Source organism: Sciurus vulgaris, assembly GCF_902686455.1.
Source record: "Sciurus vulgaris genome assembly, chromosome: 11".
In the NCBI taxonomy this organism is placed as follows: Eukaryota; Metazoa; Chordata; class Mammalia; order Rodentia; family Sciuridae; genus Sciurus; species Sciurus vulgaris.
Window position 1 is genome coordinate 118,065,289 of NC_136472.1, and position 18,713 is coordinate 118,084,001.

Genomic DNA, 18,713 nt, shown 5'->3' on the forward strand with positions numbered 1-18,713 from the left:
TAGAAGTTCAGGGCTTGCTCAAGGTTCAAAGATAGTTTTGAGACTTCTGGTCAGTTAAGGTGCTGAGGCCCGCTTGGTCTTGGGATGAAACTGTGTATTATCAGGGTCCTGCAGGGTCAGTTAGGTTTTGGTCAAGTCAACCTGAGTGGGGTGCACTCACCACTGAGTCTTCCACCAGGAAATCTTTTAGGTAAATAAATGTTACTAGGTTCTAAGATGCTCTTTTCTAAACCACTGATTGCTTATTTCTACAATTCTATGTGTATTGAAAATATTTTAGCCAGGCATGGTGGCACACCTGTAATCCCAGGGACTTGGGAGGCTGAGGCGGCAGGATCACAAGTTCAAAGGCAGCCTCAGCAATTTAGTGAAGCCCTAAGTAACTTAGTGAGACCCTGTATCAAAATAAAAATAAATAAATAAAAAGGGCTTGGGATGTGGCTCAGCAGTTAAGTATCCCTGGGTTTAATCCCTGGTGCCAAAATAATTTTTTTTTTTTTTTTTTTTTTTTTTTGATGAGTTGGGAGTATAGCTCAGTGAAAGAATGCTTGCCTGATATGCAATCAATCCTGGGTTCAATTCCCAGCACTGGAAACAAAACAAAACAAAACAAAACAAAAACTCTCCCAGTTCAACTCATCATCAGGCATATGCATGCCAATCAGAAAAACAAGTTGAAATTTGGTGCATAAGAGCATCCTTATGATTTGCAAGATGAAGGTGAAAGAGGGCTGTGAACCACCTATGATAGACCCAGAAGAAACCTACCATGGTCAAGTGGATGGGCAGTCTCTTTCAAATCACTGGACTGCAACTATGAGAGATCGAAAAGCCAGGGGCCTGCAGATGCAGAGAGCTTTGACCCAGATGCTAGGGAAGTTTAAGAAACACTCAGCAGATACAGAAGCTGAGCTCTACCTGTAAGGAAGTGTTTACTAATGCATATGTCATGATGAGAAAGAACATGTCTCTCCATTTGAACTACAGAAAAATGTAAACAAACGAGTTAAGAAAATACAACATGTAAGAAACCTTTAGAACTAGAAGTCTTAAAACAGCAAAGAAGTGGAATCGCATGTGTGTAATTAAAAAAATATTTATAGCCAGGTGTGATGGTGCACACATTTAATCCTAGTGACTTAGGAGGCTGAGGTAGAGAGAATTGCAAGTTTGAGGCCAGCCTGGGCAAACTAGCAAGATCCTGTCTCAAAATTTAAATATAAATAAACAAATAAAAAGTCTGGGGATATAGTTCAGTTGTAGAGCACCCCTGGGATCAATCCCCAGTCCTACAAAAACAAAAAACAAACAAAATTATTAGTAGTTTTGATTCACCCACATACTAGAAATTCTAGATGTCATGTACAACAAACTTAGCCTATGTGCAAATCCACATGTATGCTATTATTGTAGCTCAGCCAAGGGTTAAATTAGATCTTAATATTGAGATTTATTTGTTTTTTTGATTGCATCAGGCTCTTATAAGACTTAGAAATAAATAAAAATGGCTTAGCTCTGGTTCAAAGAGGATTTTCCCCTAGAGCTGATTTTACTATAATATATAGCTTCATATAAAACCTAGCATGCTGAATACAGTTAGTCTTCAAAGTGGATTAGGTTTGTTGTGCTTTGGGCATTTCCAAAGCATTAGTTACAGTACATTGCATAGCTTTACCAGTTGCTTCTCCTGTAATGAAAGGCATAGAAAGATCACCCGCTCAAATAGGAGACCAGAATGCCATCTTTTAACTTCTATTGAGTGTGATGGAGATGATAATTGAATGGCAAAACCACTCGCATTGTAAGGGAGCAATGAAGCATTCTCTAGTTCCTTTACAAAAGGCAAAATCTGAGATGCAGAAATCTGAGATGCTGACAAGCCCTATTCATTCTGTGATAATAATAATGATAACAATAATGATCATAATTGTACCAGTTGTTACCATTTGCCACCTTCCCCTTTGTCCATGGGCCTTAAAATAAATAAATCTGTATTTTAAGTTATTAACTTGACCTCAGTCCTTTATCCACCTTTGTGTGTGTGTGTGTGTGTGTGTGTGTGTGTGTGTGTGAGAGAGAGAGAGAGAGAGAGAGAGAGAGAGAGAGAGAGAGAGAGAGAGAGAGAGAGGAACTACTGAAATAATAATTGGATTTCATATAAGCAGCCCATGTGGCATTTTGTGGAAAAGGTGGATTTTTTATATTGCTCTATGGTGTGTGGATGCTGCACACCTTTTTGCACTAGTGATGAATGTATGATACATGTGCTCACAACTGCATACATAAAGATGAGGCAACCATGAATTTTTCTTAGCATTAACTATGTGGGAGAGACTGGGATAAGTGCTTTATGTGTATTATCTGGTTAATCTCTCCCAAGTCCTTGAGACGGGTACTTTTATTATGAATCTGATTTTTCACATGGGTTAACTGAAGCAACTGAGAGACTAATTAACTTTCTAATAAGTCGTGATCCAGGATTTGAAGCAGATATTCTAATTCTAGAACCCTTTTATTTCATTGCCAGTCACTGAGCCTTCTATAAATGAGGAAATAAATGAATATTATAAACTTACTATAATTGAAAAGCACCCTACAAATGTCAAGAAGATGCAATTATGCCTGCCAGTCTTGGGAATTCAGAAGTCTGGCATATACATCTGTCTATACTGTATTTACCTTTATTTCAAACAGATCATATGATGGATATTAAGACTGCAGATGGTATTTTGTGCAGGCACATGCAATTATTGTGCAGTATAAGTGCACAGGAAGATCACCACTTGAATAGAAAACCAAAATGCCATCTTTCAATTTCTATCGACCGTGATAAAGACGGTAATGAAATGACCGAACCATTCTCACTGTAAGGGAGCAACAAAGTTAGCAAGTCAGGCACCAGGTTAGGACAGAGATGTTGGCATTAAAGAGGGAGACACTCCACCCTGGAGGAGGCCGAGCTGATCACGTGGCACCTAAACTGTGCAAGCCAGATTATCTAGATTGAATCTGGCCCAGGGTTGCCAATTGGCTGTGTGGTCTTTAGATGACATTTCCAAGTCTCTCTTTCTCTCTTATTTTTTTTTCCTCCTTTGAAAATGGGAGAGACCACTAACACACTGGTTTGATTTAAGGATGAAGAGACAATGTCTGATTCCTAGTAAGTGGGTAGAAATATTAGTTACTCTTACTACGAGTACATTTGGGTATTAGTCTATTAAACAAAATGATCTTCCCACCCTCGGCGGAGAATCTGTGTACACATGTTCTTCTTTGTGACGTGTTTCCTCTCAGAAAACAAGCAGATTGTTCCTGGAATCTGGGCCAAACACTTACCCATTAGTGCCACAAAATACAAAACCGGTTATTTGGACAATGTGCTGTAGTCCTGAGGTAGGGCATGAGAGGGCACTGTCAGCAGAACAGTAACAGGAAGGGTGAAGCAGAAGTAGTCTGGCTTTAAAATGTGTGGTAACTTCTGTAAATCCAAAACTATTCTAAAATAAGGTGCTTCTTTCTTTTTAAAGTGCACAGTAATGTGTTTTGGGACTCAGCTATTTCATAATTAATAGATAAGCTTCACCTTTGTTTGTGCCACAGTAAACAGGGCAAAAAAGTGGCTCTGAACTTGGCACTCTGTGGCCTGTCTTTTAATCTAGAAGATGCCCTCAAAGGCACTTTTCTACTTGGAAACTCAAATGGAATGACCAGACATCTAGGAGGGATTAAATAATGGCATAATGTTGGTCTTCTGGTCACTTCCCTTTGAACTGGGAACTATGGAAGAGGGTGGTTATTATCTGAAGAGTTGGCCAGCACCAGAATGCAGGTCTCTTGGGGTTTCCAAGGGGAAGTTGGGGGAGTTGTACATCTAGAGACTTTGAAAGAGAGTTGGATGAAATTTCATGTCTCAGTGAAGGGTAGACTGAGGCCCTTACTAATACGAGAAAGAGGTGATTGATTGAACTCCAATTCTAAGTGTTTCCTAATGAGTTAAAAGACAAACAGCTATTTCCAAATTCATTCTAATTCCTTCCTTTAAGTGATCACCCAGAGATTCATAGTCCAAACACCCTTACCTGAGAAACCCGAGTCTTGAGTTTAATCAGGAATGAATGTTCTGGGCAAAGTGCATTGTGGCCCCAGGTTCCTTCCTGAGATCTCCTTTGTGATGGAAGGCTGAGTGTGACCACAGTCAAAGCTGCCCGCTAGGGAAACTGCAGAGCCAAGATGGACAATATTCTTTAATTTTTGTGTCTCCAGAAGAGCCTTGTGGTAGAACAATCTCTAGAGAGTTTGAGGCAGGGAAACTAATTGCACTGAATGCCTCATCAATCCTCCCAACTTAGCTCCTGGCCTCGCTGCCCCCCCATCATTTCTTCATTCACAGACATTAACTGAACATAAATGTAAATGCTGGGGATGGAGCAGTGAGCTCAAATAAACAGGATGCCAAATGATGAATGGAACACAAATCTTTCCTGGATGGCAGTTACAGTCTGAGGGGAGGTAGAAAATGCTATACTAGTCATTATGATTCAGGGCTGTGGTGTTGCTCAGTGGTGAATGCTTGCTTAGAACAGATGAGGCCCTGGATTCCATCCCCAGCACACAAAATAATAATAATTAATAACAGGGAAATAATGAGTTTACCTGTATGGGTAAACTGATTTGAGACTATTTGTACTAGTAATGATAGATGTAAATGAATTTTGAAGCTATTCTCAAAGGAGACAAGAAAGGGAAGGTGTCAAAAAATGACAACTGGAAGAGCAAGAGCAGGCATAGATTTGAACCCGACGAATGCTTTAGAATTTTGAGCCTAGAAGTGATTGAAGGCATCTGGTTTCAACCTCATAGGGAGAATGTCCCAACAGGATCATTCCTAACGTCACCACCTCAGTGGATGGTAACTCATCATTTCCGTTTAGATGAACAATATGTGGTTCCTGAAGATAGTGGGGCAATTTCCTTGTTTGTTTGTGTGCCTGTGTGTGAGAGAGTGTATGTGAGGAGAGGTGGGGCAGTGGTATCTACTTTTAGTATTCAAGGTGCCCTTTTGCCTGAAGGACATGCAGGAGTGACAAGTGCCGATTGGTTGTTCTTTGAGTCTGGGGAGATTATGATGGGATGGAACTTAATGTCTTGGTTCTGAGGTCCAAGGTCCCAAGGCTCTGCATGGGTGGCAAACTCGAATGGAATGAGGTCACGTGAGCCACCTTCAGGAAGGGAGACTTTGCTCAGCAGAACATGATTTAAGCCTTTGCCTGACTACATTCTGGAAAGAAGTTAACTACCTGTGGATGTCAATTGGAAACACAGAGAAGCCACTTTTAAAGATCTTTTAGTGTTTATTGAGCTACTATTTCAGCAAATGGTGGCAAGCCCCATTTTATAAAAACTATCTCAGCAGGTCAGCCTCTGGCTGACCATTTGCAAAAGACCAGTAGTTTCCTCTGGTTATTTAGAAATCACTGCTTGGAGGCTTGGATCTCTAATCCTCAATAGTAGGATCCTTGAAGCACTAGGATTTTTAGCCCTGCTGACTTGCCTCGGAACTACAGGTAGGCTTCTTAACAGGTAAGAAGTACTTGAGACACTTGGGTTAAAATTAGGAATTAGGGCTATACCTATGTTATTAATGACAAATGAGAAGCTGTTAATGTGGTCTGAACGTGCCTCCAAATGGTATTTCTTTCTATATTTTGGAAAGGATGTTCTGCTAGATATTCAAGATAGTATCTCTTAAAATATTTAGAATTCAGTATGAACTCCCAAAGAAATTGGTTTTCACTTGTGGTGAATTTAGTTAAGGAACTAATAGAAGCTGACTGACTTAAACATGAAAATAATTCTCCAACCCCCAAATATTAATTTTTTTGCCAAATTGCAAATCAAATAAATGTTTACAAAAAAAAAAAAATGGTAGGGAGAACCAGTTTGAATGATGGCTGAAAAATACATAATTACAGAAGTCAAATAAAGTAACTGTGGAGTAGAATAAAACATGGATGTTGGATTCAAAATAACTAGGTTTGAATCAATCTTGAGGTTTAAAGTTCTTAATTTCTCTGGTCTTTGTGTCCTCATCTCTAAATGAGGGGGAGAAAATGACCATTTAACTCATAGAACTAGAATAAGGCTTAAGAAAAATAGATTGAAAGTTTAAGACATGGAAACATTTCTAATCTATGCCTGATTGAAGTGGATTTTTTTCATTTGGTCCAGGTCTTAGTGACCTAATCTACTTTAAACCAACAGGGTAGGAGCATGCAAGTTGGTTATTTACAGATGAACTTTTATCGGTAGTGTTGTTCTTGTAAGGTTTGCATATACATCAAAGTAATATTTAAAATGCTTTGGGGAAGTTTCTCACATTAAGAAATTCTATTTATGTAAGCAAAAAGACCTTTCCAAAGCAGATAAACATTCTATTTTATCTTTTGTGCAAATCTGAATGTTCACACGTTGGGATTAGTTCTAACCAGGTATTCATGTTTGATTAGCTTCTTGCTCTGTAGGGGCTTATGAGGGAATTGGAGATGCAAACAAAATGTGTCTGTTCAAAAACAGGAAGGGGTTAGGGCCTCCTCACTACAATTGTTTTTAAATTGTTCTTTGAGGTCAAGATACTACTTCCAAAATAATACTGGAAGGTGCTCAGATAGAGTTTGACCAAAAGATGTTTGATCGCTATATGGCCGTTCCAAGCTCCAGCTTTGTGACCTTGGTCCCAGGTTTATCTTACCAACACCTCAGTTTCCCATTGTGAATCCAGGTGAAATAGGGTGGAAGAATGATGGGCATTGGATTAAATGTTTCATGTTTCTCCCAGACCTATAATTCTATCACCTAAGGAAAGTCTGTTTTTCATAAAAATCCTCAATCTTCAGACAGAATTAGTGTCTTCCAGATGTACCTGCTTACCCATCCAGGGAGTGTTAAGAGAGCATAGGAAATGAAGCTCTTTCTTTTCCTGGAAACACAGAAAAACAAGGTCACTCTGTATCCAGCAGTGTATTTAATGTCTATTTGGACACTCTACTCAATAGATGGCTTCCTCATAGAATGTTCCTTATTCAAGTTTATTAATTGAATAAAATTTTCATGCATGCATGTAGCTGGATGTGATGTAATCCTAGTGTAATCCTAGTGACTTGGGAGGTATAGAGACAGGAGGATTGTAAGTTCCAGGCCAGCCTGGGCAATTTAGTGTCTCAAAATAAAATAAAAGATCTGGCAATATAGCTCAGTGTAGAGTGCCCCTAGGTTTAATCCCCACTACCAAGAAAAAAAAAAAAAAATGCATGCAGTGGAACAATCTATTTTAATAAATCTTTGGTAAAATAAATTATTTGCTTTATATAAAGCATTTTTGTAGACTTATATATTTTTAAATCTTGATTTTAGATATGAAGAGTGCTTCAAGCAAAGTAAATCTTTCTAGTTTGTAGACTCTGAGAGTTACAAGACTTTAGGAATCACCTACCATAACCAGTCCTCAAATCTCAATTTCAGAGTATGTAAAATATCATAGAGTTACTGGATCAAGGCACGATGGTGTGGGCATAGTGGTCCTGAATCTTAGCTCCTAGGAGAGAGGTAGGGCATATAACGAGGATCTTTAGCCCTCAGGACAGTTCTGGGGCAGAGTGCAGCCAGTGTAGGAGCAAACCAACTATCTCTGAAAAGTGGGAACATCCAACAGTGTGACTTTCATTGAGGTAAGAGTTAAAGCCAACGTAGAATTGTATAGGAATTAATTATTTACAATTACTCCCTCCAGATGTTTGCTTGCAGAAAGATAAATGACTCAGGGTACAGTGGAATAGTTGACCAGGGCTGGATTACAGGGGCCACCAATGAAAATCCTCCAAGGAGCCCCACCTTCTTCTGCTTCTTTCTGTATCATAACCAAAGCAATTCCAGTTTTTTGCTTGGCATAGTAGGGTAAAGGCTAATATCCTTGGAGGGTGGCCAGTATACTATTGTATCCCTTCTGAACAAGCTTGGCAACTGTTCTAGTTTCACTTTCATGATTCAGCATTGTATCTTAGGATATGAAGTTATCACCCATTCTGCTGAACCCTGGAAGTGGTTGGAGTGCACTGGCTCAAATGTGTAAAGTTCTGTGAATCTTGACTTGCTTGTCTACAGAAGGTGGCTACTGTTTTCTGATTGAGGGACAGTGGAATCGCCAGCATTCCTATCAGAAAATCCTGGGTTGGCTGCTTTAACATTTAAAAGAAATCATTTGCTAGAGCATGAGAGTTCTCTTGAGTGAATTAAACTTCCAACTCTGATTGTCTTGGTCTTGGTATGAAAAGTCCTTCACATCTTCACATCTGTGAAGTGCCACCTTTTGATATGTGATTTTCAGTTAAACTGTGTAGCTTCCCTGTGCCTCTGTTTTCTAATCTGTAAACCAAAAATGAACAATGGAGATAAAGTGATGGTTGAACCAGATCTTGGAAATCTCTGTTCTGCCATTCTGCAATTCTGAGATTGCTACAATGTGAATTCCTCCAAAGGCAAAACTTGCTTTTGTTCACCCCTGTTTTATAGCACCTAGAACAGTGTGCACAGCAAATAAATGTTAAATGGATGAACCAGGAAGATTTATAGTATCATAATATCTCCCCCTCAACCCTTGCCCACTTGAATGTTCATTATGCTCCATGCAAACTGTTCTTTCAGTAAATCCAAGAACTTGCCATGCTCTCTTTCATATCTCATTGACTTTTCACGTGCAGCTTCTCTGCTGGAAACATGCTACCTAGGTCTACATGGAAAACTTCTCTACCAACCTTCAAACCGTGACTAGGTACTGTCTCTGCTATAAAATTCTCTGGATCAGGGTCTTTGTCCCCTGTATTCACACAGCATTTGGTACACATTTCTACTGAGGTAGATTTTGCTACCAAGCTGTAGTTCTTCAATTGGTTTTCTGCTCCTTCCTCCCTTCCCCTAATTTTGAAGCAACTGAGGCCACAGTTATCTGTGATAAGCATTCAAAACGTATTTTCAAGAAGTGAATAATTTTACATAAACTTTTTAGAAACTCTTTATAGTACTGAGAATTATGGTATGCTTTGAATCTGGGAATATTAAATACTTTTTGATTGATTTGTTAGATTACCAGGTACACCACCAAGCTTCAATTTTCTTAGCAGGTATAGGCAGAACTCCATTTTAAATGGCATAATCGTGCAGTTACATTTTGTTCCTCTGAAATGTAACATCTACCAACAATAAAACAAACACACACACAATTAAAAGGGGGAAAACATCTTATTCCATACCCCAATTGTTCCCTTGACTGGGCTCTTCCTTTCTCTCTCTCCTCTTTTTTTTTTTTTTTTCCTTCTCCCTCTGTCCTTCTTCCCCCCCACCCCCTCTCTCTCTCTCTCTCTCTCTCTCTCCTCTCTCTCTCTCTCTCTCTCTGTCCCTCTCTCAACACTTGGCTTTTTGCTTTTCACAATCTAACTCTGGGCCCTAGAAAAGTATTTAACACAAAATAATGTTCAAAACTATTTGAGAATGAATAAGATGTCTCTGACTCTGTTCACTGCCCAATTTCTGGAAGGTGTAGGCTAATCTTGCAGACTTCCATTTATTCCTTCCCTGTTTACTCTTTACCCTGTAGCAATCTCATTTTCTCCTCTTGCCACTCCACTGTTGTCTCAGAGGTCATCAATGACTTAATTATAAATCTAACGGAATTGTCTCAGTCTTCCTCCTGCCTGACTTTATTATAGCATTCAATATAATTTGTCTCACAGAAATATGGTACAACGGAGAATGCATGAGTTTAAAGTAGAGAAGCCCATTTAATGCATATCTTCCATTTCCTAGCTATGTGAACTTGGGCAAGTCACCTTGTAAAATCTCTCTCTTTTTTCTTTTTTTTTTTTTTTTTTTTGCAGTGCTGGGGATTGAACCCAGGGCCTTGTGCTTGCGAGGCAGGCACTCTACCAACTGAGTCATATCCCCAGCCCTCTCATTATTCTTATTATTCTGCTTTTGATAACGGTTTCTCGGGAGAGTCAAATGGGATTTAGAGCATGAAGCACTTAGCATGCTGCCTGTCCTGCTGTAACCAGGCAATAAATTCTGGTTCCTTTCTTTTCTTGACTTCTGAATCATTACTTCCCCTTGGTTTTCTTCCATTCTATCTCTCTGAACAGATCTTCACATGGATCCCATTTTCCTCACCCATCTCTTCTCAGTCTGCATTTTTTATTGCCCTATTTCAAATTTTCCCCATCTTTTACCTGAACTATTTGCCATTCATATGATCAATATTCCAGAAATACTGGTGGTCTATGTACTTCTTCCCTTTGCTCTTCCTGTACACATTTCAGGCTGTCACCAGAGCTGATGTTCCCCAAATACAGGTCAATAAAGTCACCCTCCCAGAACAAATATCAAAATCAAAATCAACTGGAATATCATCCCTTTATCTGAAGGATAACATTCACCACAATCTGTACCTTGTTTTTTCTACCTCACCTTCTAGTATGTCCTTCCATATACTCTGACATTTTTCCTTATTTTCAGAAACTGAGTATTCACTCCTCTGTGCCTTCACTCAAATTTTACTGCCCTATTCTTTCCTATTGAGATTCATGCTTTATGTCTTAAATGCCAGTTCCTTGATAGGGCTTGCCTGGACCATCTCTTTCCCTCTAGTTAAAATCTATCAATCTTTCTACTCACATCTCTTTTGCACTTAATTAATCCTGCCTTGATAGACTGTGTGCTCTGATGCACAAAGAGCATCTTATTTATCTTGCTGTGCTCCAGCGCTTACTCAGTTAGGAACCTTATAGAATGGTCTAGCTTAACAACTACTTGTAGAATTGAACTGAATTGAAAACCAACATAAACAGTCCTGTTTCCTAACAAGGTTAAAATAAAGGAAATGTAAATAGGCACAGCAAATGCTAACATTTATAGAGCACTTACTATGTGTTAAGCTCTGATCTAAATGGCCTACGTGGTTCTAAATTCTTACAGCCACTTCAGGAGAGAGATGCTATTTTGGATCTTGATTTTACAGATGAGATGGAGACACCCTGTCTGAGAGAAGGTGATAGAAGCTCTGCTAGCTTGACTTTGGGCCTGTGCTCTTAATAACTGGTTAATAGGCTGATATATTCCATGATGCTTCTGAGGAATGTGACTTGGGTAGCTAGAGCATGGGATGATTGGCCAAGGATGGATGGGGTGACTACAGAAGTCTTTTCCAGTCCTGGTTTGCATAAAAATTGTCCTTGCAAGATTTAGAGGACAAGAGATAATGTCTGCTTGTGCCTTGGTATTCTGGTATCAAGAACAAAGGTAGCCAAATGTTGCGCAAAACATCCTCTGACTCCTAAGCCTTTTAATGAGCTATGAAAGCAGGAGGGCTTATCGGGTGGCAGTCCTTCTCCTGAGGTGACGTCATTGCTCACCCTGGCTCCTGTGAAGGCTAGTGGAAGCAAGCCTCTGCTGACCTTGGGCATTCCCCAAGGCTGACAGTCCCCCTCCCCCAGGCTGCGTTCTTGGGAACTAACTCTCCATCAAGGGTTTGAAGCATTTTCTTCTTTTTCTTCAGAAAATAGAAGCAGGACATGGCGGCTGGTCAACTGTGATTTTATTTAGATTGTGTTTAGCCAGCGTCAGCCTCCTACTCTACCCTCCTTCTCTAACCACATGAATCCAGTTCAATTTCCTCTGACCCATCTTAAGTAGCTAGCTGCTTTCTGGTGAAATGAAGGGGGGATTAGTGAAAGGGAGAGGAGAGGCCATGGGTGTGGTTTAAGTTATTCTCTCCAATTCCTTCTCCTGTCCCCATACCCTCCACCCCTAGTCCCTTGCTTCATCGCTACACTAGTGATTTCGGTCACTATATTTCTAGCTCCCTGTGCAAGATATTAAAGCCATTAGTGGGTTTCTGAGAGGTGTTTAGTATCTGTGATCAAAATCCCTGAAGCAGTGATGGTCATTTCAGACTGACTTTGTTTTAGGCATAAGTGAATTGCTTTTACATTAATGAGAATCTGGGCCTTAGAGACAGACACAGAACCGTAGGATAAGGACGGGCCTTTAAGAGATAATCTCTTTTCTTCCATTGCTTCTAATGAGGCTCCAGTTACCTTTAAAGAGAAAGCCCTCTCTAACCAGGCTTGGTAAGGCATTCCAGTCCTTAAACTGGCCTTACCCTTGGTAAAAGTTTACCATCTGACCTGAACTCCCCCCATCCCTCTATACAAACTCATTTCTATTGTTCAGCAATAGACAGAGCTAGAGATTAATATCTGCCCATTATTCTAATAGCACCTTCCATATTTCAGCTTTCCTGCGAGCCACAATCCCACTTGTGTCCAAAGCCTATACTTTTCCTTTGGCCATTCTGAATACTGTGCAGAACAAACTCTGTGTCCAGATTTGAGGTGGGAACTTTTTGTCTTGCAGCAATAGTGCCAAAGGGGACACCCTTGTGTTCTTGAGAATTTCCTGCCCTTGGTATCCTGGGATAGGTAGGATGGTGGGTTAGTGGGGCCTACATCTTCCACCTCACACCCACTTGGATGTGCACCCCAGAGAAGAACCTTGAAGTTGCTATTTTTCAATTAAGTTCTCTGCCGAAAGTATTGACTGAATAATGGACTATGTTCTCTATGGGTCTCCAGAAGTAATAGACAGGTGTTGGGTGTCTTGTGTCGGTAGGAAAAGGGAGCTTATGCAGCTGAGAATAAACAACAGTTGCTTGGTAATATGAGCTCCTTTCATTTAAAGTCAGAGGGCTGGCTGTGGATTGGGGGATGGGGGCCTGGGTTGGTCTGGCCACTACCTGTTTGAGGGACAGGTCGCAAGGTGAGGTCAGTTTCCCAGAGAACCATGGAGTCACTGAGAAACCAAATATGGAAGAGGGGAAAAATGGAGGGTGGGGTAGAGGGACCTGGCAAATGAATGCTAAGGTTCTTAAAGAGGTCCTGGAAACTCTTTGGCCCCTGGCACCTGATACCATCTGCACTGGGCCATTGTTTTTCAAGCATTGTGCTTCCATTTCCCTGCATGTGAAACTACTGTTGGAATTAACAGCTACTTGTAATTTCATAATGTACCCAACTGAAGCCAGTTAGTACAATTCTGGTGCTGTTCATACTGCTTTCCAGAGCTAATGCATTGATGTAATTTGGTGGCCTCTACACTGACTTCAGAAGGCCCAGGTTTCAAGTTCTGGTCTTGTCCTTGATGAGTCATTATCATTTATCACTGACCTTGGATAAATTAACTGCATCTCTGTCTCACTTTTATCAATTGTAAAGTGAGAGGGATAAGTTCTGTTCTTCCTCACTGTGAGGGCCCCTGAAAGAGGCAAATGTAGAAGAGCCCTTTCTAAAAAGCATGACGGTCACATACAAATAAAAGCACAGGATTCTATAGAGACTCAGTGGAAGAAAAAATTAGTTTGTCCTCAACATGCTTCCAGTTTTCAAGTGATGATGGTTCACAGTTGGAGGGCATTCTATGTTTCAAAGCAGTGAACCACTATTACCTTTCTGAGGTATGTTTTGATAGTGTTGGCTGGGGTTATAGCTCAGTGGGTACAGTGTGTGCTTTGCATGCACAAGGCCCTGGGCTCAATCCCCAGCACCACAAAAACAAACAAAACAAAGGTGATGGCTAGAAGGGAGGAAGGGACTGCAGGTTGAAGTGAGCAAGGACACTATTAGGGTTTGTTTTTATTTTTATGTTTTATAGTGTTGGAGATTGAACTCAGGGCCTGGAGCAGGTTGGGCTATCATTGAGCTACGTCCCCCTAAGGACAGTGTTAGGGAAGAGATGTGCTCTGGGTATCTGCTTCCAAATCAAGTGAGACCTTTTTAGATTTGGTTTGGAGGAGGTTTTCTCTCAGGCCAGGTGAAATGATAAGTCCGTGCCCAAGGGTTTAAATTAATCTCACAGGATTTGGGGGTCCAGAATCTATTGTTGGGTAAAAAAAAATTCGCTGAAGTATGTGGGGAAAAAGGAACTGGTGGCTCTTCTTCCTTTTGACAGGCATGTGTTTAAATTCAGAGCACAACCTACAAACATAAAGGGGCTGTACCCTTTATTGACCCTTCTTCCTTTCTCCAAATTTTCTCTCTCTCTCTCTCTCTCCAAAATGAATTTGGTTTCCAAATGAATAGTGGTATTCTGATTTCCTTTGTTCCCTTACACACTAGTGACCCTGGTCTCTTACTTCAACAGTCCATCTAACAGGCAGCTTTCTGGAATTGGGAAGTTGTCAGACCCTCTGCAAAGTGGCTCCTCCTTTGGAGGAAATCCAGGCAGTGGTGAACTATGTGGAACTTGGCCTAGCTCCGGATCCTGAAGTTTGGAGTGGCAGCACAGCTTCCTCAATGTCCCGCACCGGAAGAGGTGTCCTGCTCCTTGCCGGCCCTGACACCTGATGGAAAGGGGTTTTCTCCTTACCATACTGTGTCCAGGAGTTAAAATAGAGTGATACCAAATCATCCCTGAGAGCCAATGGCCGGATGTGAAGAGTCAGAAACAGAAGCCCATGTTGGGGGGAGGGGCAAGTTCATTTTTAGGGTGGACCTGGCCTGGCTTTTCAGCTGCAGTGTCTCCTTGAGTAAGACACACTTCCTTGGGTTTCACAGCCTCTCATAGGTTATACAACGTCGGGGTGCTTTTAAGCTGCCCATGTGTCATTGCAGGACATGATGGACCCATGGCCAGCTGTCTGTGTCACCCTTGATGTTTTGCTGACCTGCTGGGATATAGTTTTTTGTTGTTGTTGCTGCAATAAATTTCTGTGGTCTTTTTAGATATGTAATTTCTCCGCAGCTTTGGGACACTTATGAAATGTAACTTTTATCCTGGCTCTAGGCATTGGCTTCCAAATGGAAACTGTATCCACAGAGAGGGAAGAGAAGAGGTTGGATCCAGTTGTGAATTCTGTGTAGTCTTTGGGGTCTCTCTGGGTCTATTTGTACTGAAGAGGCAACTGCCCTGCTGGGGAGGTAAGGGAAGGGTGCTGCAGCTTCTCTTGTAGCAGCTGGGCTGATTGGATTCTGTCCAGCAGAGGAAAACCCCCAACAGGGTGGATCCCTTCCAAGGTCCATCTCTTAGGTTGATACCCAGGTCTGGGGAGGAAGTGGCTCAACACATCTTTGGACACCACCAGGACTAGGATCTCTTCTAGGTTTTCTGTGACCGGGGAACATACTAGACTTTGTGAACCCCGTCTATGACACTAGCAGACTGAAGCAGAATGGTAACAGTGCCAGGAATGGAAAGGGTGCACCTGACTCTTGGGGCTCTGTTGGATACACTGCCTTGTTTTGTTTGCCCTCCCTCTCTTTTATTCTTTCCTGGGGATGGGTTTCATGGTATTTGCAAATTGTACAGGATTCAGTCTCTCCTTACTGGTCCTGTGTGTCCTATTGTCTGTCTTTCTTTGGTATGTCATGTCTGGTGTCCTTAGCTCATGTCACAGAACTGTCCTTATCTTCTTCAGCTCATCATTTGGAAGCAGCCTTCAAGAATCTTGCTTGGTCCCAGTGACTATGTAAGGTCTTCCTGTGTCCTCAACGGCACCCCAAATAACTCAAAGCAAGCACCTTTCTTAGGAGCAGAGATTCAGTTGAAAAGTCCCCAGTTTTCCCTCAACCCGGTATCTTGGGTGGCCCTAGAGAGTGGGGGACTGATACACCTAATGAGAGGAGACGCTTGGCCTTCTCCCCCAGAAAAATGCAGAGTTTGCTAATGGGTACTGCTTGGCCAATCATCGCTCTGAGAAAGTTTGGTCCGTGCTCCTATTTCATTAGGCTGATTGGAGCAGCCTTTAATGGGAGGTAGATCCCTCCCCAAGGGATTCCGTGTACAGTTACACTGCTGTCGCTGCTTCAGCCTACCCTTTCAGGATAGCAATCCCCTCGTCCCCCGCCAGTCCCTTGCTCCTCCGCCTCCTTTTTTGTTTTTATCCAGTGTTTCGCTTCCTCTCTCTCTCTCTCTCTCTCTCTCTCTCTCTTTTCCCCTCCCCTCCTACTACTGCCTCTTCCTCCTGCTCTCGACTTCCCTGCAGCGTCAAGCCGGTTCCCCAACCTGGTCTACTGAACGCAAACCGCTGAGAGTTTGCTGCGCCGCCCCCTGGGGCCCCGGGCTGCGGAGTCTCGCTAAGGCAAAGACGCAAGCAAGCGAGAGATCGCAGTGGAAGACAAACAAGCGCGCGCGAGGGGAGCCCCAGGAGGGCGGCCGGGTGGCTAGCAGGCGGTCCCCGCCGCGCCCGGGTCGCCTCGCCGGCGGCGGACGGCCGGGAGGACGCGCGCTCCGAAAAGTTAAAGACTACCGGCGGCGCCGCGCCACTTCGCCTTGCGTCCCTTCCCCGCCGCGCTCCAGGAAAAGGAACTTGCTCTTCTAGCAGCTAGAGACGCGAGCGTTTCCTAACGTGAGAGGGGACAGTGTGCCGAGGGGCCGGGGTGGGAAGCAGCGATCAGGAGACGCGAACAAGGCTGCTGGCCGAGGGCGTGGAAGAAACGCGGAGGCGACGGACCCCGATGCCGGCGGCCAACATGATGGAGAACCTGCAGTTGCCCGCCCTGCAGGTGCCCGAGACGCAGGGCGCGTCGGAGGGCAGTCCGGTCTGGTCCAGCTCGTCCACCCCTACGCTCCGCCGCCGGCGCTTCAAGATGCGCCGGATGAAGAACGTGCAGGAGCAGAGCCTGGAGGCCGGGCTAGCGCAGGACCTGCCGGTTGTCTTGGCTCCTGGCAAAGAGTTCCTGCAGCTGCCGTCCATCGAGATTACGCCCTCCAGCGACGAGGACACCCCGTGGTCCAACTGCTCAACACCCAGTGCTTCCCCGCGCCGAAAGCGCTTCCTTCTCCGCAAGTGGCTGAGGGTGAGGGAGCGGAAGGAGTGCAGTGAAAGCAGGTACGTCGCTGTTCCGCCCTGCCTTCCCGCCCCTCCCCAGAGCCGTCCAGGGCCCCAGGGCATCCTGGTGGAAACTTCCAGGACCGAAGTAGGAGCCTGTTACCAGAGTAGGCTTAAGGCGCAGCGCCGGGTATCAGGGCTACTGAACTTCTACTTTCCACACTTGTCACCCATTTCCCTAGCCGGGGGCTTCATGTTATATGACAGGAGGTTTCCTGCTGCATCCCATCTCCTTCGATCTCCACAGCAAAATAAATAATAAAAACGCAGCAGCTAGTATTTATTGAGCTCTTATTATGTGAGGGCACCATGTGTCTCCAGATTTTAGCCATACAGGCCGGGCACAGTGGCGCACGCCTGTAATTCATTGCTTGGGAGGCTGAGGCAGGAGGGATCGCGAATTTTAAAATCTGCCTCAGCAATTTAGCGATGCTGGGTCTCAAATAAAAAAAGTAAAAAAGGGGTATGTGTCTCAGTGGTTAAGTGCCCCTAGGTTCAATTCCTGGTACCAGAAAAAAAGAAAAAAAAAAAAAAAAAAAGAATAAATCAGTAGAGTGAATGGAAGTATCCTTACAGAAACTCTGGCCGGTACTATGATGATTCCTATTGTACCGATGGAGATGGCCAAAGCTAGAGAGAGGTGTTTAGATGGCTCGTCCATGTCCATTGCTGAACTCCATTTCAGTTTTTATTTTTTATGTGGCTACACTAGGTTGCCTTGAACCGGGCCATATGTGTACAGGTGGAGTATTCGTGTTGAGTGAGTCACATTCTACTACATCAGAGTCACATTTCCATACCACTGTGGTTTGTGCCAGCTACTTTTTTGCTGCGGAAAAGTGATATCTGAGTGGGGCAGCAATGGGGGTGCTGCAGAGTTTGTTTCCACCGCAGGAAAATTGGTGAAACCCATAGAGCAACTCCACTTGGCCTTGGTGGCAAGAACGGCTTCAGGAAACTGTGTTTGAGCCAAGTCCATTTCCTGTGGGGGGTGAAAAGTCCTCTGTGGTTCATTGATACCATCTACCCTATTCATTTAAGTCTGGACTCTAGGGCTCTGACTCCTAACAGAGATTTGTGCTCTTGTGTGAAGTAACTGAATCATTGACCACTTAAAGGGATTCCTTTACTCCATCTGTTCACTTTCATTAACTATATTGTATTTTATTTTGGGGGATACTGGGCATTGAAGCCAGGGGCGCTTAACCACTGAGCCACATCCCCAGCCCTTTTAATTTTTTAAATTTTTTAATTTTTTATTGTCGTACAGGGTCTTGCTAAGTTATTTAGGGCCAACTAAATTGCTAAGGCTGGTTTTGAACTTGCCATTTTCCTTCCCCAAACTCCTGGGCTGCTGGGATTACAGGGCATGCGCCACCACCCCTGGCTCATTTAGTTTAATTCAACAAGTATTTACTGAGTGTTTTTATAAGCTTAGTTTGACATCAACTAATTGTAGTGATGTTGGGAGGAGTGTGTGTGTTGGGGGGCTGGGTAGAGTGAAGGATGTGGAATTGAGAAGGAGATTAGGAGAACACTCATACCAAATTAAGACTTGTGAGTTTCACTCTATAGAAAAGATAAGAGTCCCAGCCACAAAGAAGAATAAAATTATTGTATTTGCTGATAAATGGATGAAGTTGGAGACTATCATGCTAAGTGAAATACGCCAAGCCCAAAAATCCGAAGGCCGAATGTTTTCTCTGATAAGTAGAGAATGATATATAATGAGGTGGGGTGGGAGGAGAAGAAGAAAGGAACTCTGGATAATGTAGAGGAAAATGGG

At 42.8% G+C, this 18,713-nt stretch overlaps 1 protein-coding gene across 10 annotated transcripts in view; it reads left to right on the plus strand.

The window, feature by feature from the left end:
- Window positions 1–18,713, plus strand: part of GRAMD1B (GRAM domain containing 1B) — a 245,247-nt gene that overhangs the window by 50,001 nt on the left and 176,533 nt on the right. For 6 of the 10 annotated variants that reach the window (XM_079104494.1, XM_079104495.1, XM_079104497.1 and 3 more), the window contains exon 2: window positions 16,082–16,927. In XM_079104494.1, coding sequence (XP_078960620.1) covers window positions 16,554–16,927 — 374 coding nt within the window. In that variant the 5' untranslated portion in view covers window positions 16,082–16,553. Of the gene's footprint in view, window positions 1–5,144; window positions 5,581–16,081; window positions 16,928–18,713 lie in introns of those variants that run through there. The other 4 variants (XM_079104491.1, XM_079104492.1, XM_079104487.1 and 1 more) reach the window with 3 other exon arrangements.